We start from the raw sequence: 21,696 nt of genomic DNA on the forward strand, positions 1-21,696 counted from the left end.
GGTAGGTGATCAAATACTTATGTCATGCAATAAAATGCAAATTAATTAAAAAAATCATGCAATGCGATTCTCTGGATTTTTGTTTTAGATTCTGTCTCACAGTTGAAGTGTACCTATGATAAAAATTACAGACCTCTACATGCTTTGCAAGTAGAAAAACCTGCAAAATCGGCAGTGTATCAAATACTTGTTCTCCCCACTGTATAGCATTGTCTATCAACAATGTTTGGATAGGATGTTGGGACCTTGTGGTAATCCAGACATTGCCCAACCCTAGTGTCTCTTATGTTATCCTGCATCTTATTTATCACTTATTTGTCTCACCTCTGATTATAGAAGCGCACCTTTTTGAGCATGGGCAGTGTTTGGCAGCTTTGATCAGCCTGTCATTTAGATTGTGAGCTGGGTGCAATATGTATTTTGAAAACAAACTTTTGTGAAACACACATCCACCTTTTGTGTGGTTTTGGCATTAAATGCTTCATTAAATATGAAAGAGATGTGCATAGTTGTGGGCTTGAAGCAATCCCATTCTTTAGCAGTGAATATGAGCATCATGGCTACTAGACGATCCTGGGCTACAAAATATTAGCAAAATGCCAAATTAAATAATTACATTGTCATTTTGAAAAAATACTAAATTAACATACTCAACAAACGAACACAGACACTCGCTCACTCACTTTTTTCCTGTGTCTTCGTAGAGTTGGCCGAGTTGCCTCTTGTGCGTCTGGACTTCTCTTGTAACAAGGTGACGTCCATCCCTGTGTGTTACCGCAACCTCCGCCACCTCCAGAGCATTGTGCTGGACAACAACCCACTACAGAACCCACCCGCACAGGTAATTAGGGCTTTCCCTGAATACGTTTCATTTTTTAGATAACCAGAAATATAAAAACATGTTCCCAACTTGACTTACAGCTGCTGATGGGCATCACATCGATCCTCGTGTTTTTCCTTAATGTTGGCGATAGGCTACAAAACAATATGTAACTTTCAGAAGGGAAATCAAAGTATAAATAAAAAAAATATTGTTTAACTTGTACAGGGAGGCTAATTAAACGGCACACACTTCAGCCTATTATTTCAGCACTGAAGAAGGCGACTAATATCTGCCGCAAAAAATGTGCTTTCTGAAGTTCAACTTTTTGGAGAACATGCCCGTATCACTACTGCCAGATGAGTGGGAAGCTGTGCGACAGAGATGGAAAGTTGGACTACAATTGCACTGAGGTGCTGTGTTCAAAAAAAGAAAGCAGATAAATGAAAAGGGGTGTTAGGCTAGGCCTCACATACTTTACCAATTAGAAAAACACATGTTAGGTAATAATATATTAATGTTGCATCATATTTCTTACATAATATTCCCAAATATACAGTTTCAGTAGCGCATGTATTTTATTTGAGCAGCCAGGTATTGTTGATACTCCATCAATGGAGAGTGAACTGTACTGCCTGTATGCCAATGAATGACCTGCTCATCTCCCCATGCTGACAAACCCCTTTCTTCGCTAAAGCTTTGTGGATTCTTCTGGATTGTTGCTTTAAACAATCTAAACATTCCACTCAGCCTGAACCTTGTTGCACACTAGTCTAGACCTGCCCTATTATGTACAGTAGCTAGCTACATATTTATGCTTAGTCTCTTAGCTTGACGATACAGTCATACATTTAACATTTTAGTGATTTAGTGGACAGTCTTATCCCGAGCGACTTAAAAGAAGGTTGGGTTAACTGTTTTGCATCCTTCAAGGACTGAATGTTAGTTTATTAGTATTATGTTTTTTTCCTGTTTTACTTTGCTAGCTTAGGGATTAAATATAGCGATTTTGGGGGTTTCTCAGTGTCTTCTCTGACGGAGGGGCGTTGTTGCACGCCATCATCAACAACACAAAAGGCTAGATGTGTGAAATGCTACAAACATGTTGTTAATGTATTGCAAAATACAATGAGGCAACTTGAATTCCATGTACAGTATATTACTGTGTGTTGTATTGAGGGTTAAAGAGGGGTTAGAAAATATAGTTTTGCTGGATGTAGCACACAGTGCCCCATGATTTCACATTAGAATTTTAACTCTCCTGAGTATTTTGTATGTTATATTCACTGTGGTGCAGAATAGCTGGCTGTCCAACCAAAATAAGTAGGCAGTCAGGGGGGTCACCCAGAACCCAATAGCCACTCTAACCGTGCATCAGAGTTTCTCTGGAGAGATGGGAGAACCTGCCAGAAGGACAAACATCAATGCTACATTCCATCAATTTGATCTTTTCGGTAGAGTGGCTAGATGGAAGCCAGTCCTGAGTAATAGGCATGTGAAGTGCTGCCTGAAGGATTCTGAGAGCATGAGGAAAAAGATTATTTGATCTCATGAGACACATCAAACTGTTAGTTATGAATACCAAGCGCTACGTCTGACGAAAACAAGGTATGGGCCTTAACCTGGCTAATGCCCCTCCTGCAGTGAAGCATGGTGGTGGGAGGATCATGCTATTAGGATGTTTCTCTGCAGCAGGGACTGGGAGACCTTTCAAGATTGAAGGAAGGCCAAATTGAAAATAAATACAGTCATAGAGAACTTGGTCCGAAGTGCACAGGACCTCAGATTAATCTTTCAGTATATACAATACAATGCTGTGCTGGCTATGAGTCCTTGAGTGGCCCAGCCAAAGCCACTTGCAACCCCAATGAACATATGTGGACAGACCTGAAGGTCACTGTTGACTGACACTCCCCATCAAATGTGACAGCTCAAGAGGATCTACAAGGAAGAACGTGAGAAATTGCCCCAACCCTGGTGTGCCAAGCTGGTAGAGGCCTACCCAATAACACAGTGCATGTGGCTGCTGTGATTGCTGCCACAGGCACCTATATGAAGTACTGACTCAAGGGTCTGAATGCTATACACTCACCTAAAGGATTATTAGGAACACCTGTTCAATTACTCATTAATGTAATTATCTAATCAACTAATCACATGGCAGTTGCTTCAATGCATTTAGGGGTGTGGTCCTGGTAAAGACAATCTCCTGAACTCCTAGACTGAATGTCAGAATGGGAAAGAAAGGTGGTTTAAGCAATTTTGAGCGTGGCATGGTTGTTGGTGCCAGACGGGCCGGTCTGAGTATTTCACAATCTGCTCAGTTACTGGGATTTTCATGCACAACCATTTCGAGGGTTTACAAAGAATGGTGTGAAAAGGGAAAAACATCCAGTATGCGGCAGTCCTGTGGGCGAAAATGCCTTGTTGATGCTAGAGGTCAGAGGAGAATGGGCCGACTGATTCAAGCTGATAGAAGAGCAACTTTGACTGAAATAACCACTCGTTACAACCGAGGTATGCAGCAAACATTTGTGAAGCCATAACACGCACAACCTTGAGGCAGATGGGCTACAACAGCAGAAGACCCCACCGGGTACCACTCATCTCCACTACAAATAGGAAAAGAGGCTACAATTTGCACAAGCTCACCAAAATTGGACAGTTGAAGACTGGAAGAATGTTGCCTGGTCTGATGAGTCTCGATTTCTGTTGAGACATTCAGATGGTAGAGTCAGAATTTGGCGTAAACAGAATGAGAACATGGATCCATCATGCCTTGTTACCACTGTGCGGTCTGGTGTTGTAATGGTGTGGGGGATGTTTTCTTGGCACACTTTAGGCCCCTTAGTGCCAATTGGGCATCCTTTAAATGCCACGGCCTACCTGAGCATTGTTTCTGACCATGTCCATCCCTTTATGACCACCATGTACCCATCCTCTGATGGCTACTTCCAGCAGGATAATGCACCATGTCACAAAGCTCGAATCATTTCAAATTGGTTTCTTGAACATGACAATGAGTTCACTGTACTGAAATGGCCCCCACAGTCACCAGATCTAAACCCAATAGAGCATCTTTGGGATGTGGTGTAACGGGAGCTTGGTGCCCTGGATGTGCATCCCACAAATCTCCATCAACTGCAAGATGCTATCCTATCAATATGTTTCTATAACATTTCTAAAGAATGCTTTCAGCACCTTGTTGAATTAATGCCACGTAGAATTAAGGCAGTTCTGAAGGCGAAAGGGGGTCAAACACAGTATTAGTATAGTGTTCCTAATAATCCTTTAGGTGAGTGTACATGAGATGTATCTTTTTAATAAATTGGCACAAATGTATGTTTCTGCTTTGTTATAATGGGTTATTGTATGAATTGATTCTAATAAATGCATTTAATAATAATTAGTGTATACCACAGAACTGTGTATAAAGTGGAGGGCCGGATTACTTTCCAAAGGTACTGTGTATATATAAAAAATATGTTTAATCATTATTGGGTTTTCTCTATCACTGCCAGATTTGTATAAAGGGGAAGATCCATATATTTAAGTATCTAAACAATGAGGCCAGCAAGACAACGCCTGAGCTCCCAGACTATGACCGCAGACCACTTGCCTTCGGATCCTGGTGAGAGACACACACACACTCAAACATACCAGACATTTACCATGTAAAGAGTACACACAATTGAGGTATTTTGTTCTGAAACATCCTCCAGCTTTGTTTCAGCACATTGATGTGTTCACTGTCGATGTGCAGATTAACTGCTGGACAGAGGCAGAACAAGTGGGCAGTTTTCTGTCTCTTTTTTCACTCACTGGCTCTTTTCCTTTCATGCTCTCTTTCTTGCTCTTTCTGTTTAAAAGAAGAATTTGTTCCATAGTTAAGAATGGAGCTACTGATAGGCAATTTGTTTTTTTTTGGTCAGATGGTTGTTTTCTCTTATGAATCACAGCAAAACAACCAAAACCTTCGGCCCCAAGCATAACTGCCTTGTTCAGAATCAATCACTTCAAACCAAACGTGCTTACTGGATCCCTTTGGTATATTCAGGAACCAAAAGCAATCCACCAAATCATATTTTTCCTTAAACATCCTTTTTTAAACATTTTTTGTTTTCCGTTACTGTGATGGATATCTGTAATATCTGAATTCTTGAGGGGTTGGTTTTGAGATCCGTGATCGGAATCTTAGGGGGTATACATCAATAAATATTTTCCTATTTGACAATATAAATGCCTGGGTCCTTAAGGAATTCCAAGACCCATTTCAAAACTGGTTCAAAATCACAAGCTTATTCGTCTAATTTTGAAAGTGGAAATAACATATTAGATTGTCAGCATCATGTTTGTAATATCATTTTGAAGTAGAATGTTCTATTGTCAAAAGTAACTTTAATATTGCTTGCCAGGCCAGTATAAAAATCTAGTTTACTACATGTACAAATGTTTTCCTTCCCTAAAAGCAGAATGTTTGTTGTTTTTCTACATAAAATGGCATGTTATTCTGGCCTTTGACAATACAGAATTGACAACAACAAAGTTTTAGTGGCTGGTGAACCATGCCCTGATCAACAATGACCAGTTTTCCCAGGCATTTTGCTGATACTGCTTATTGCAATAAGAGGCTTGAGAAATGGGTGGATTTTCCAAGATACAGTTATCCAATTAAAAAAAAACTAGTGGTGCGCATTGTTATAAATGTATTGTTCTGTCTAGTGTTATCTCATCACTTCTGACAATATATCACAACATAGATATAACTCTAAACACTCACTATACTTCTACACAGATGTACACTCCTTAACCTAGACACCAGGTGAAACATATGCTTGATATAGCTTGTAGTTGAAACTAGTTCATTTGTTTCATTTGATAATGATTAGTTGTTTGAAAGTGTTTGACGGGTTTTGAGCCAGGTGTAATTTGCATTGGGGAACTTGGTCTTACATTTCCATCCCATCTTGTCCAATCGTAGCGTGGAGGATCTGTGCCATGGCCGGCCATACGGAGCTCTGGACTCTGGCTTCAACAGCGTGGACAGCGGAGACAAGAGGTGGTCTGGCAATGAGGTGAGACACGCGCGCACACCCACACACACCCACACACACCCACACACACCCACACACACCCACACACACACACACACCCACACACACACACACAAGCCAGGTAAGATTAGGATCCCCCTAGTAGCTGTTATCCCCCAAATGTTTGCTCTGTGTTGTTGAGTTGTGCATGTCGCAGATGATATATAACAGTGTAAGTGAATTGCCCCGTGTGTTTACATGTAATTACACAGCAGAAGGTTCTGAGTGCGTCCCAAATGACAGACCGTCAGAGTTCCAAGCGGTCAAAACCATTCAATTTTGAGACGGGGGTGTCACCAAAGCTCTGTTGTATCAATTCGGTACGTTATAGCACATCTTTAAAGATGCCTTGTGTTGTATTACTAGCTCACCATTTCACTTTTTTTTATCTCACAGAAAATGTAAGTTCTGTATTTTGCATGACAGTTAGTCGTTACCCTGAAATGTCACAACCGCCCTGCACACCACACACCCGCTCAAAAGCGTGCGCACGTGTAACAAAGTTAGCATGAATGGCCACCAGGAGTGACATCCTAGGTGCTATCATTGCAAGGTGGTATAATTTTTCACCTTCATTTAGAAGCAAATCTCCCCCTTATTTCTTATCCTCCTTTTCTATTCATCCCTTCTCTGCCCGCAGCCCGCTGAGGAGTTGACAGACCTGCCACTGCGTGTGGCGGAGATCACCAAAGAGCAGAGACTGCGGAGGGAGAGAGAGGAGTACAGGACGACTGGCTCTCATCCCGTGACCAACGGCACATGTGAGAATAGTTTATTTCCGTGTGGACTGTATTGGAGCAGTGATAATGTTATTAAATTATATTCTAGCCTAAATTCCAGTCTTTTTTTCTCTCATCCGGATATTTGAAATGCGTATTTTGAACTTTCCTGGGATGGTATTTTTTAACTTGAGCACTAGTGATGGGGATTCCAAGTCTTTTTGGTGAACCAGCTCTTGGAGCTCGACTCACCTTAAAGAGCTGGCTCATTTGGTTCCTGAATGGCTCTTTGTTTAGAATGTTTAAAATACTTAAAAATAACAGCAAAACATCAACATCTCAAATGTAAAAGTGAAAAAGACTATAATTATCTAAGAGCTTGAAATGTGCATTCAAATAGATTACATCCCATCTGTCCTATTTATTTGATTGCCTGCTGATTTTGTTACGCTGTTGGAAAAATGTATGTGGAAAAGATTTACTCCCCGCATTTTGATCCTGCGGTTCAGATATATAGTCTTTAGGTTTCATCTTATCTGCAAATAATCGTTGCTTGAGCTTAAAAATGTAGGAGTTTAAGTATAAAAATAAACATCACTTTTCGCCAATGAGATTCAGTTCCAGCGTTCACCAGAATGACCTGTTCCAAAGAGATGTTTGTTCGCAAACTGCCCATCACTACTGAGCACTGCTATAATGCACGGAGGACCTGGTGTTCTTGTCTTATAAAGTTGGCTCAACAATTGTGTGAGAGAATAGTAAGTAAGCAGATTGAGAAAAGTTCAACCAAGAACCAGTGGTAGCCACACCTACAGAACTTGAAGCCATTGTTTGTCAACTTGTAACAGTGTATTTCTTAAATGGAGAAGCAAGCTAACTATATGCTAAATAGGCTTAACTTGTCATTGTCTCTACATCATTTACGACCGCATTCCACTGTTGAATTTGTAGTAATTTATTTTGCCAAAAACCCTAACCCAAATAAGGATCTAAATGTTCTTTCCTTTGACAGGTCACCCGTCTGTATTTCTTAGCAAATATGAATACTTAGACAAGTACTCAAACACTAACTTAATTTTCAATATTGAATTACCATGCACGCTCCATATATGTAATCTTGTCTTTTTGTCTTGTCGGTCTGTAGTGGAGGCTGAGCTGGAGCAGATAGACTTCATAGACAGCTGTACAGGAGAAGAGGATGACGAAGAGGGTAGGAGAGGAGGAGCCGATACCATCAGCCTTAGCTCCCAGTTCATGGCTTACATTGAGCGCCGCATCACAAAAGAGGTAAGCAGGATAGCACCCTGCATCCTATTGTTGGGTTTGTTTCTCAAGCAAAGCAGAGTCGGTCTTTGTTGGTCCCTTGATGGGAAACCAGGTGAAGCTGCAAACAGTGTTGGAGGGCTTGTTGGTGGCATTCTCCCCTATGCTCTGCCTACAAATAACACAAACACCTACATGGAAAAGGAATATTACTTTCAAGTAACTACATCAGAATTACAAACACAGCTGCCGAGGTCAAATTAGGATGATTGTCAATTAGCAGTACATTCTTTATGTATCAGCACTTTGATATTTGTGTTTTCAAAGCAACAAGGCAACTGAGTTCCAAAGAGACAAAATAGTTGATGCACGATATGCAGGTGCAGTGGCCACAAAAACTACAAAGTTATTCAATGTGTCAAGGGAAACATTCTCATTTATCATGACAGCATATGCTGAACATAGACAAATTGCATTGGCATAGATGTACAGTGGTCGCATGTCGACCAATAGGGAAGATGGACACTTAACTGGATAGTGGCTCCTTGCCCCAAAAGGTCAGCCTAGAAAATGACCACAGAATTGAATTAGCACCTCTGTGACCAAGTCTGAACAAAAACTGTATTTTTTTGAGTTTCACAAAGCTGGAGTTTTTTGGGAACTCCAGCTTTGGTATCCAAGGCCAACACACAAGGAAGCTTAACTTGGTATAAAGAGCAACTAATCCTGGAACCCTTAAGCAATTTAAAAAATATATATATGGTCCTGAGGAGTTGTTTAATGAACTCCAGGATGATATCTAACGCCTTCCCCAATCACCAGATCTGAACATCATCAAACCTTTATGGGAAGTTCTAGAGTGCCAAGTAGATTTCCACATTCTTCATCCCTCAAAGAACTGTAATGCTTTTCGTCTTGAAGGGTGGTGCAACATCCCATTACAAAACAGTTCAGGACATGTGTGACCACATTCCAAGAAGGATTGGATCTGTTTTGAAGGCAAAGCATGGTCCCATTCCTTATTAGTTCCTTGATATTAACTTATTGTTAGGTTTTTCAGGTTTGTCCTCCTAATCTTCTGTACTTTCAATCTGCCATCCCCCTTTTGGAAATTGGAAAACATTACACTTAAATTAATCTGACCACACAGACCAAATTAGAGCAAACATACTTCCAAGGCTGTTTCAGGGAAATATATTATTCAGGCAAGGCAGCAAACCTCGAAGTGAACTGAATACATCCTATCTCTGAGAATGTGGCTGCTATACTGAACTTTCTCTCTTTGCAGGGCTCTCCAGTCAAGACTAACTCCTACAGAGACTCAAGGACAGATGACCCTATGCGGCATTCTCTTCAGAACAGGTAGAAAAACCAACACTAATACATTTTTGTGTAACTTATAAAATGGTTTCCAACAAAGGTGGGCTCATTGAATATGGGAATATGGGTCTATAATGACCCATATTCCCATATTCTGTGAAGAAGTTGTGAACACCTACTTGTGGAAAAAAGTTATACAGCTATTGTATGTGGTACATATCTGAAATGCCCAAGTTCAGCTCGGTAGCAAATTCTCTGGCTGTTTTGTTGTTGTGTTGTTTTGAATTTACGCATTGTTGTGTGCTAAGCATATGACCTTTCCCCACTGACCATAACTGGTCACATTAAAAGTCTCTTATCTAATCCATAGTAAGGACACGTCTAACCCCATCCCCCCTTGTCTTTCTCAGGACTGCCCATGATCCAGCCTCTCACAGTCAGGTAATCCCGGGTTTCCAAATACTGTAATACAGCTTTCAGTACTGTTCAACGGTCATTACTACTGGCCATTATTATTTTTTTTTTATATATAGCATGGCAAAATATCAATACAGCTGCTTTTTAACTCCAGACCCCTCTTGGCATCTCTTCATCCTTTCTGTGTTCTTCCCTTTCTTCGCGCTTTCTCTCTCTTTCCCCTGTTTCAGAGAGTGACAGGGGTGGGCACGGGGCCTGGCATGGAGCGCGTGCGACGGGAGGCCCAGTTGGCTGCCCTGCGGTATGAAGAGGAAAGGCAGAAGTCACGCCCTGTGCAGCGGGACGCCGTCATGACCTATGTCAAGGTTTCCTCCAGATCCCTTTTCATTTTTATTGGGATTTGTCCTCCTGTTGAAGATACAGTTTTTGGCATTTATACATTTTTAGACAGATTTGAAACATGATGATTATGAGAATAGAGGGGTCAAGACAGGGATTGAACCTTGTTCTCTGGCATACGGACATACGGTTGCTTAGACCACCAGACCAGGGGTCCAATGAGGTGGGGCTGAATTAGTTGGAAGTTAGTTACTGGGGATTCAATAGTAGGTGCTTTGTACATATCTACAGTGACCTTCATGTTTAAATGTAAGTATAAGGTAAAAATGAATGGACTGACAGTCTCTAGCTACCTCCTCATATAACTTTTTTTTTTAAATTTTGAATCCAAGTAGCTTTGGTACTAAGCCCTAAAAATACTTTTTCCATTGTTGGAGAGCAAGGTTTTATCAAGACCATTCTCTGTTTCTCCAGCACAAAGCGTCTTTTAGCCCCACCAAGTTGAGTCCCACAGACAGTGAGGTGAGTCCGCTCTCTTCCCTCCCTAACTGCCTACCCCCTTTGCTCTGTTCTTTTCCGCTCGGAAAGCCTTTCTGAAATTATTGAATGTGTGTGAATATGTGTTGAAAAAGTTCAAGGTATAATTAAAGGGGAGGATTTAATTCGGTTTCACAGGGATCTTCCATAAATAAGACGGTTCAAACTCTTCCGCAGTCACATCCGGTACCCCCTTGTCTTCTTCCTTCCCCTTTCATTTGTCCTCCATTGCAGCCTCTATAAACCCTTCAAACATGCTACCCCTCTCTGTTGCTCCCATTGTGATATTGTATCTTCCTTAACCCTCCTTCCCTTCCCCAGTTTTATCAACAGTGACCCCAGCATTTTATTGTCGTTGTTAACCAATTCATTTTGAAGTAGTGGATTGAAAAGCTACCACATAGACCTTTTTTTGCTGGATTTTTACAAAATGGGATCAAAATGGATTGAATCTGTCTTTAATAATTTTATTATCAACATTCCGTACAAAAACAAAATGGTTTTTCAACATGGCAGATGAAAAATAACCACATCATTAAACACCTTATTTAACTAATGTTACTAACTGTTTTGGCAGCAGTGAAATCTTTGAGTCTTCTTTAAGTGTCTGAAAGCTTTGCACACCTTGATTATGCAATGTTTATCTATTATTATTTCAAACATTTATCAGTCTCAGTTAGTGTTGGTTTCACCAAAGATGTCTAAACGAGCCTGAAGCAGGTTTTCCCATACAATTTTGCCTGTGCTTATCTGCATCCTGTTTCAATACATTTGAAAAACATCCCAGTTTTTGCAGATGAAAAGCATTCCATGATGCAACTATCACCTTGCTTCAAAGGATGAGGCACTTACTTAATGATGTGTCTTTGACTTGTCTCAAACACAAGGCTTTTCATTTTGGCCCAAATAATTTATTTTTTCCACGTGATTTGAATTATTTTGCTATTTTACGCGCATCAACAAGACACTTTGGCTAGGAAAAACTCTAGTAGGGTTGAAACCTTGGAATTATCGTAAAAACACATTTTAAATCTGAAGGACAAAATGATATTGGGAAGTTCAGTTATGATTTTGCCCCAATCCCTCTTAAAGTGTCCTTAGAAGCTTGTAAGCGTCATGGAGTTAAACATACTTGAGAGTCATGCCTTTAATTTAATGGGTCATGATTGTTGATTGCTCAAAAGCTAGAGTCAAATTTGTGGGACCGAAATGGACAACGATGTTCCAAATAATAGTGGACATCACAGTAATTAAACACGTAAATCTGGTACTATGAAAGAAGTGTCAATCAATGGAACTTTTTAATGACAGATGCGCCACTGACTGTCAGGCGTTCCTCCACAGGTTTGTGAAATGCTGGCATAATAAATCATCCACAGCATCATTATTAAATTGACCATGCTTAAAGAGACTTAACTTTAACCATTTACCCAATCACTGCCTTTATGAGACTTTCAAAAAGCTCCTTGGTCTTCCTAATTGAAAATGTTCTTGAAATTCAATACCTGACTGAAGGACAGAAGAAAGGGTAGTAATTAAAAAATGTATTTAAATATTGTCAACCACTAACACATTTATCTTGTAACACATGTAAACTTTATTAATTTGTAAGAATTTGTAGCATTTTAATGTAGAACCTTTTATTTATTAATTTTTTATTACTTGATTCCACAAGTAATTACTGGAGCACAATGATCAAAAGCAATAGTCTGACAACAACCACTCCAATTTGAGTTAATTTGCATTACTGTTGGACATTGTCATTATGCCACAACCAAAATTAGTTAGATTTTGTTTATTTATTTCAGTGTGCCACACTGTTTCTTTAGAGAGAAATTAAATATTTCACAAGAGAAACTGTGGAAAGAAAAGCAGTCAATTTAGTTTTACTGCAGATATTGATATTTCTTCTAAAACATATGGTACATTTTCAAGAACCATAACCATGGAAGCATGTTTGCCTCAGAATTAATAGTTATTGATTTTGTATATATTTTAAACCTTTTTACAATATTTATTTTTACTTTGACATGACAGAACCTCACCAAAACTCACAAATTCATTTAAATCCCACTTTGCAAAGAATTTCTTTAGGGAAAAAATGCAATGATGAAGTATACTCTTTCAATCCACTGTAAGACACCTGCTTTGTCTGCTTTTCTCAGAAAGTCGTGCTACATGTTCTAGCTGTCTTTCCTTCTTCACCCTCCATCTTTACTGTGGTGTGTCTTTGTGTGTCCTGTCCTCATTCCCTCTCTTCCCTTCCTCCTCCCTCCCAGAACACGTACCCTTCCAGGCGCTCCACCCACACGGATGACTCGGCCCTCTTCATGGTAAGGCCCCGTGGCTGTGTTCCCATTCTCTCCTTCTTTTCTCCCCATACAAGTGTGCCAAGGCTGGGAAGGGCCCTCTGTTATCAGGGCCGATTGTTCTAAATTAATCACAAATATTAAACAGAGAAAGCTCATTTCGGCCGCCTGTATCCGGGATCTTGTCCTTTCGGTCATGACCCAAAGCTCATGACCATAGGTGAGAGTAGGAACGTAGATTGACCGGTAAATCGAGAGCTTCGCCTTGCGGCTCAGCTCTTTCTTCACCACGACAGACCGATACATCGACCGCATTACTGCAGAAGCTGCACCGATCCGTCTGTCAATCTCCCGTTCCATCCTTCCCTCACTCGTGAACAAGACCCCTAGATACTTAAGCTCCTCCACTTGAGGCAGGCACTCTCCACCAACCTGAAGTGGGCAAGCCACCTTTTTCCGATAGAGGACCTCGGATTTGGAGGAACTGATTCTCATCCCCACTGCTTCAAACTCGGCTGCAAACCGTCCCAGTGCATGCTGAAGGTCCTGGTTTGAAGGGGCCAACACGACAACATCATCCGCAAAAAGCAGAGATGAAATCGTGTGGTCCCCAAACCTGACACCCTCCGGCCCCTGGCTGGGCCTAGAAATTCTGTCCATAAAAATTACGAACAGAACCGGCGACAAAGGGCAGCCCTGCCGGAGTCCAACATGCACTGGGAACAAGTCTGACTTACTGCCGGCAATGCGGACCAAGCTCCTGCTTCGGTCGTACAGGGACCTGACAACACTTAGCAAAGGACCCAGGACCCCATATTCCCGAAGCACTCTCCACAGAATGCTGCAAGGGACGCAGTCAAATGCCTTCTCCAAATCCACAAAACACATATGGATTGGTTGGGCAAACTCCCATGAACCCTCCAACATGCCGTAGAAGGTATATAGCTGGTCCAGTGTTCCACGGCCTGGACGAAAACCACACTGTTCCTCCTGAATCCAAGGTTCTACTATCGGCCGTATTCTCCTCTCCAGAACCCTGGCATAGACTTTCCCGGGGAGGCTGTGAAGTGTGATCCCCCTATAGTTGGAACACACCCTCCGGTCCCCCTTTTTAAAAAGAGGGACCACCACCCCGGTCTGCCATCCCAGATGGCACTGTCCCTGACCGCCACGCAATGTTGCACAGGCGTGTCAACCAAGACAGCCCCACAACAGAGACTTGAGGTACTTAGGGCGGATCGCATCCACCCCCGGTGCCTTGCCACCGAGGAGTTTCTTGACTACCTCTGTGACTTCAGCCCGGGTGATGGACGAGTCCACCTCTGAGCCCTCATCCTCTGCTTCCTCAATGGAAGACCTGACAGCGGGATTGAGGAGATCCTCGAAGTACTCCTTCCACCGCCCAACGACATCCCCAGTTGAGGTCAACAGCTGCCCACCTCTGCTCTAAACAGCGTTGGTAGGGCACTGTTTCCCTCTCCTGAGGCGCCGGACGGTTTGCCAGAATCTCTTCGAGGCCAGCCGATAGTCCTTCTCCATGGCCTCACCGAACTCCTCCCATGCCCAAGTTTTTGCCTCCACAACCACCCGGGCTGCAGTCCGCTTGGCCTGCCGGTACCCGTCAGCTGCCTCAGGAGTCCCACAAGCCAACCAGGCCTCCTTCTTCAGCTTGACGGCATCCCTTACTTCCGGTGTCCACCACCGGGTTCGGGGATTGCCGCCTCGACAGTCACCGGAGACCTTACGGCCACAGCTCCGAGCCGCCGCTTCGACAATGGCGGTGGAGAACATGGTCCACTCGGACTCAATATCTCCAGCCTCCCTCGGGATCCAGTCGAAGCTCTGTCGGAGGTGGGAGTTATAGATCTCTCTGACAGGAGACTCGGCCAGACGTTCCCAGCAGACCCTTACAGTACGCTTGGGCCTGCTGAGTCTGTCCAGCATCCTCCCCCGCCATCGGATCCAACTCACCACCAGGTGGTGATCAGTTGACAGCTCCACCCCTCTCTTCACCCGAGTGTCCAAGGCATACGGCCGCAGGTCAGATGAAACAACAACAAAGTCGATCATCGACCTGCGGCCTAGGGTGTCCTGGTGCCACGTGCACTGATGGACACCCTTATGCTTGAACATGGTGTTCGTTATGGACAAACTGTGACTAGCACAGAAGTCCAATAACTGAACACCGCTCGGGTTCAGATCAGGGGGGCCGTTCCTCCCAATCACAGCCCTCCAGGTGTCACTGTCGTTGCCCACGTGGGCGTTGAAGTCCCCCAGTAGAACGATGGAGTCCCCAGTCGGAGCACTTTCCAGCACCCCTCCCAGAGACTCCTAGAAGGTCGGGTACTCAGCACTGCCATTCGGCCCGTAGGCACAAACAACAGTGAGAGACCTATGCCCGACCCATAGGCGCAGGGAAACAACCCTCTCGTTCACCGGGGTAAACTCCAACACATGGCGGCAAAGCTGGGGAGCTATAAGCAAACCCACACCAGCCTGCCGCCTCTCACCATGGGCAATTCCAGAGTGGTGAAGAGTCCATCCTCTCTCAAGGAGTGTGGTTCCAGAGCCCAAGCTGTGCGTAGAGGTGATCCCGACTATCTCTAGTCGGAACCTCTCAACCTCACGCACGATCTCAGGCTCCTTCCCCGCCAGCGAGGTGACGTTCCACGTCCCTAGAGCTAGTTTCCGTGTCCAGGGATCGGGTTGTCTAGGCCCCCGCCTTCGACTGCCGCCCGGTCCTCTCCACACCGGCCCCTTATGGTCCCTCCTGTGGGTGGTGAGCCCAGGGGAGGGCGGCCCCACGTCGCTCCTTCGGGCTGGGCCCGGCCGGGCCCCATGGGGAAAGGCCCGGCCACCAGGCGCTCGCATACGAGCCCCAACCCCGGGCCTGGCTCCAGGGTGGGGCCCCGGCTGCGCCATACCGGGCGACATCATGGACCTCAAAATTTTTCTCATCATTAAGGGGTTTTGAACCGCTCTTAGTCTGACCCGTCACCTAGGACCTGTTTGCCTTGGGAGACCCTACCAGGGGCATATAGCCCCAGACAACATAGCTCCTAGGGTCACTCGGGTAAAAATTAAAGGAATTAAAGGAAAAACCAGAATAAATGAGTGGATGACCATAACATGCAAATGCTTCCATACAGGTTTACTGCATGATGCAATAAAAATTACATCATAGTCTGTTGCATGTATAAAAAGGATGAATGGCTCTGTTGGATCAAGATGGCAAGAGGAAGGGATCTAAATGTTAAACAGTCCATCATCAATTGAGGGAACATCTGAAGAATGGGTTTCCATCCCTGCAGTAGAGTTTGAGACTTGTATCTATGCCAAGGTGCACTGAAGCTGTTCTGGCACTTTCCAAAAAATGAACATGTGATGGGTTTTGCAGCATATAATTATATGCTAATTGTTTATCTTGTTGCTTTTAATGGAAAGCTCTAAGTTGGAAATCTGATGGCACTATTTGAAAATCAACTGGCACTTTGATTTTGAGTGTGTAACAAAAGAAAAGTGTGAAAATATTGTAAAAAAAATAATAATTGTGACCACATGATGCATAATCAGGTGCATCGAAAGACAATATAAGTAGAACTACCACACCAACACAATATGGTTTGACATAGCAAGCCAGTGTTAAAAGCCTTCGAGGTAACTTGCCTCTGCAGTTCAGCTTGCTACTCTCTACCTTCCCCCTTCTTGCAGTCTGCCACTAACTTTCTTTTACTAACCTGATCCAGAGCGTTTCCTAAATGGCACTCATTCCCTATTTAGAGCACTGCTTTTGACTTGAACTTGAAAGATGCAGGCAGGAGATGCCTTGCTCTTCTTGACACAGTCTAACCAACTTACCTCTGTCCTGGCTTAACCCCGTCTTCCATCTCTTCCTCCACTTCTATTTACCTCCCAATTCTTTATATTTTTTACTGTCTCTCTTTGTTTCTCTCTTTTTCCTTTATTTCTCCTTTTTCCCTTCTTTCTCTACTGGCTCCCTGTTAGAGCGAGTACCAGCCTCTCATGGTGTTTGAGATAGACACTGACACCAACACTATAAAGAGGAGGCCTGGCACTCACAAGCAGGTGAAATACAAGTACTTTTAGCAACACATTTGATTATATTCACACTCATTTTGGGAGTAAATTGTGAACATGCGGTACACAGAGTCAAAACAAGGTTAGGGTCCTTTCCATTTTCAGTCACAAAACCCCTAAACTGAATTCAAGTTCACATTTGTTTCTAATTGAATAGGGTTCAAGAGAATTGGAATGTGTTTGCACTTTCTCAGTTGACTAGATTTTAAAATGGATTGGGGCCAACCTTGACACAGTCAAACATTTGTAGCAATCATGTACAGAGAAATACAAACAATACATACAGTGGGGAGAACAAGTGTTTGATAATCTGCAAAATCTGCAGTGTTCCCTACTTACAAAGCATGTAGAGGTCTGTCATTTTTATCATAGGTACACTTCAAATGTGAGAGACGGAATCTAAAACAAAAATCCAGAGAATCACATTGTATGATTTTTAAATAATTAATTTGCATTTTATTGCATGACATAAGTATTTGATCACCTACCAATCAGCAAGAATTCTGGCTCTCACAGACCTGTTATTTTTTCTTTAAGCCCTCCTGTTCTCCACTCATTACCTGTATTAACTGCACCTGTTTGAACTCGTTACCTGTATAAAAGACACCTGTCCACACAATCAAACAGACTCCAACCTGTCCACAATGGCCAAGACCAGAGAGCTGTGTAAGGACATCAGGGATAAAATTGTAGACCTGCACAAGGCTGGGATGGGCTACAGGACAATAGGCAAGCAGCTTGGTGAGAAGGCAACAACTGTTGCAAGATATCACCTCGTTGGGCATCAATGATCATGAGGAAGGTGAGGGATCAGCCCAGAACTACACAGCAGGACCTGGTCAATGACCTGAAGAGAGCTGGGACAACAGTCTCAAAGAAAACCATTAGTAACACACTACGCCGTCATGGATTAAAATCCTGCAGCACACTCAAGGTCCCCCTGCTCAAGCCAGTGCATGTCTAGGCCTGTCGGAAGTTTGCCAATGACCATCTGGATGACCCAGAGGAGGAATGTGGTCTGATGAGACAAAAATATAGCTTTTTGGTCTAAACTCCACTCGCCGTGTTTGGAGGAAGAAGGATGAGTACAACCCCAAGAACACCATCCCAACCATGAAGCATGAAAACATCATTCTTTGGGGATGCTTTTCTGCAAAGGGGACAGGACGACTGCACCGTATTGAGGGGAGGATGGATGGGGCCATGTATCGCGAGATCTTGGCCAACAACCTCCTTCCCTCAGTAAGAGCATTGAAGATGGGTCATGGCTGGGTCTTCCAGCATGACAACGACCTGAAACACACAGCCAGGGCAACTAAGGAGTGTCTCCGTAAGAAGCATCTCAAGGTCCTGGAGTGGCCTAGCTAGTCTCCAGACCTGAACCCAATAGAAAATCTTTGGAGGGAGGTGAAAGTCTGTACTGCCCAGCGACAGCCCCGAAACCTGAAGGATCTGGAGAAGGTCTGTATGGAGGAGTGGGCCAAAATCCCTGCTGCAGTGTGTGCAAACCTGGTCAAGAACTACAGGAAACGTATGATCTCTGTAATTGCAAAAAAAGGTTTCTATACCAAATATTAAGTTCTGCTTTTCTGATGTATCAAATACTTATGTCATGCAATAAAATGCAAATTAATTATTTAAAAATCATACAATGTGATTTTCTGGATTTTTGTTTTAGATTCCGTCACTCACAGTTGAAGAGAACCTATTATAAAAATGACAGACTTATACATGCTTTGTAAGTGGGAAAACCTGCAAAATCGGCAGTGTATCAATACTTACTCCCCACTGTATATTTGTTTTCTACACACACATGCGCGCACACCGTTTCCTGTAATATCTTTTATGCATGCTATGTGTGCACTTTGCTACTCAATTGCCAGAACACAACCAATGCTATATTTGCTGTAATAACTAAAACCAAACCCTTTCCCTCTCACTGCATATGCCTCCTTTATTTCCCATCTTTTCTGTTTTCACACTGTTAGGTACTTTCTCCTTAAATATGATTGGATTTTGTTTTTTGGCAAATCTACCTCTTGCCATTTTTTTTCTTGTTTCTGTCCTCATTTCTGTCTTATATTTTTTTTTGTCCTTCTGCGTTTTATCCTTTCTCCTTCCCCCAGTCTCTTTCTGGGTCTGGGATGTCCATAGATGGCTGTCTCTCTCATCCTGCTGATATCGCCCCCTCCTGTCTACTGCAGGTACTGCATGATTTAGCTTTTCAGAGCAAACTCTTTATCTGTATTTCTCAATTTCCTTCTGCTTAAATTCTTTTTAGCATGTATGTGAACACTGGTCTTGGGCCAGTTTATGGTGTGGTTAAATACATGTGTGGGTAGAAAAATGGTGGTGTGTGAGGTAAATTTTTCATTATCTAGTGAGTAACTAGTTAAATAAATCAAATGTATTATCTTTAAATACATAAATATGAGGGTCACGTTATAGCTATCTGCAGCCTGAGATATCCGTAGACTGTGATTATACTATTAATTGCAGGAAGCCAAAGGTGAAAACTGAGTGGTAAAACACCAAACAGTCAAGATAAACGCTAGCAGCCCTTAATTGGCCTCTGCGTGAGTGGTGTTTCTGCGCCTTTACCCTCCTCCCTTGATTTCCGCTGCTGGTGGAGAATGTGACTATTGAGGGCAGCCAAGAGAACCGTAAATGCATGAGTGGTTCCATCCTCGAACGTGTGGAAAGAAGGATTAAATGAACTGAAGTTTTTCTCTCTCTGTTTGCCTCTCTCCGTTTGTTCTTCGATGGCACTCCACTGGCTTCTCAGCAGGGTGAGGACCGTTCATCCTCTCTGTCACCCACAGGTAAGTCCTGTTATTCCTCCAATTCGCTGTCCTGTAACATCATAGCCGCAATGCATGCTAGGTGCAGCCAGCCTGTATTAACAGGGGGTTCAACTAGTCCCCATTGGCTTGCTAACTCCTGGGCAGAGCTGGGCTGCTTCCCATACCCTCCTCCCCTTCCCTGACTCATTTGCAAATTGACCCTTAAACCGGTGATTTTCAGTACACTCCTCTGGGGTCCCCTGACTTTGCGCCACTCCAGATTTAACTTGTTAATTCTTAAGATGTCGGGATTTGCGGGTTGACGTGTTACGTGCTGCGAAAACGACGCATGTTGTGCTATTCGAATAGCGATGTGTAGCCCATAATTTGCTTTAGGCTTCTCGTAATGGTTTTCATCCGATCTAACAAACAGGTTACTGATAAAATAAAGCAATAATACAGGGAAGCAAAGACTAACAATGGAAAGAGTTGGAATGACCGAAGATGGTACGATGACTCAATAGGAAAAGGAGCGCTGAGACCGAGACGTTGCCTGCAGAATCTGTAACCCAAAATTACCTCCTAATTGTTCCAAATCCTTTTATTGAGGGTATATATTTTTGACAAACTACTTAAACTAAATAATGAATACCCTGCTAGTTGCAGTGTCACGCCCTTACAGTTGCACTGTCACGAGTGCAGGTGTAGAACAGATGGTCGCTGGAGTTTGAGGAAGAAATTAGTTTAATTACTCAAGTTCAAACGCCATATTAGAAACAAACTGAGTATGGCATTATTGTTCATTTTATTTCACTACCAGCAAAAATATAGCCTTTTATTTTTCGTAACCGGAAAACCAAATCGTGTTGATAGTTTACTCCTCCCTTCCCACCTGAGCCCCTCCTAACGTCCTTGGTACCAAATGTTTAGTGGAAACAGTAAAGTCTAGAGCCAACATTACCATAACTCAACCAGTGTAGCCCTGGTACCTGGGTAAAGCACCAGTGGAAATGCGGCATCTCTGTTCCGTCTCTAGCAAATGGCCACGTTATCTGTCCTTTCTCCCAATGTGTGATTCATTGATTCACTTACCTCTAATTTATATGACTGACTGTTATAATGAACTACCTGTAGCCCATCAGTTCCCCAGTCATTTGCTTTTAGGATTGTGAAAAATAGTAAACGAGTACACATTTCAGGAGAAAGAACATATTATTAGGGCGCACCCTTTATTTCGTGCTGCCATTCACACTGCCACTCTTCCACCTGCTCCCTTCCTGTTCTGCTTGCAGCCCTTCAATCACCTTCTTACCCGGGGTCTATTGCCCCGCCCCCCTCCCGGGGGGCTTCCCTGCGGCCTGAAAGCTTCCTGTTTCGCCTCAACCAGAGGGAAGAGAAGAGGAGAGGTAGGTCATCAGATCCCAGCTCCGTGATATTCATTTGCGCCACCTTAAGAGCCTTCAGAGAAAAAAACTATTGAAAAGCGGTTAAGCGTTGCCATATTAACAGTGTCTTGGGCTGATCTCTGAGTGGCACTGTAGTTAGTACAAAAATACATACATACAGGTGCTGGTCATAAAATTAGAATATCATCAAAAAGTTGATTTATTTCAGTAATTCCAATTAAAAAATTGAAACTAGTATATTATATTCATTCATTACACACAGACTGATATATTTCAAATGTTTATTTCATTTAATTGTGATAATTATAACTGACAACTAATGAAAATCCCAAATTCAGTATCTCTGAAAATTAGAATATTACTTGAGACCAATACAAAAAAAAAAAGATTTTTAGAAATGTTGGCCATCTGAAAAGTATGAACATGAAAAGTATGAGCATGTACAGCACTCAATACTTAGTTGTGGCTCCTTTTGCCTGAATTACTGCAGCAATGCGGTGTGGCATGGAGTCGATCAGTCTGTGGCACTGCTCAGGTGTTATGAGAGTCCAGGTTGCTCTGATAGTGGCCTTCAGCTCTTCTGTATTGTTGG

General features: G+C 42.9%; 1 protein-coding gene across 14 annotated transcripts in view; it reads left to right on the forward strand.

Moving 5' to 3' along the window:
• Positions 1-21,696, forward strand: part of lrch3 (leucine-rich repeats and calponin homology (CH) domain containing 3) — a 42,727-nt gene that overhangs the window by 13,744 nt on the left and 7,287 nt on the right. For 2 of the 14 annotated variants that reach the window (XM_013132950.4, XM_020049288.3), the window contains exons 5-19: positions 705-841; positions 4,342-4,451; positions 5,802-5,895; positions 6,126-6,233; positions 6,554-6,674; positions 7,777-7,919; positions 9,184-9,257; positions 9,626-9,656; positions 9,863-9,997; positions 10,446-10,493; positions 12,788-12,841; positions 16,823-16,903; positions 19,042-19,119; positions 19,701-19,737; positions 20,991-21,104. In XM_013132950.4, the coding sequence (XP_012988404.1) occupies positions 705-841; positions 4,342-4,451; positions 5,802-5,895; positions 6,126-6,233; positions 6,554-6,674; positions 7,777-7,919; positions 9,184-9,257; positions 9,626-9,656; positions 9,863-9,997; positions 10,446-10,493; positions 12,788-12,841; positions 16,823-16,903; positions 19,042-19,119; positions 19,701-19,737; positions 20,991-21,104 (1,365 nt within the window). The remainder of the gene's footprint in view (positions 1-704; positions 842-4,341; positions 4,452-5,801; positions 5,896-6,125; positions 6,234-6,553; positions 6,675-7,776; positions 7,920-9,183; positions 9,258-9,625; positions 9,657-9,862; positions 9,998-10,445; positions 10,494-12,787; positions 12,842-16,822; positions 16,904-19,041; positions 19,120-19,700; positions 19,738-20,990; positions 21,105-21,696) is intronic. The other 12 variants (XM_013132953.4, XM_020049309.3, XM_013132951.3 and 9 more) reach the window with 11 other exon arrangements.

This window comes from Esox lucius, chromosome 1 (genome assembly GCF_011004845.1).
Source record: "Esox lucius isolate fEsoLuc1 chromosome 1, fEsoLuc1.pri, whole genome shotgun sequence".
In the NCBI taxonomy this organism is placed as follows: domain Eukaryota; kingdom Metazoa; phylum Chordata; class Actinopteri; order Esociformes; family Esocidae; genus Esox; species Esox lucius.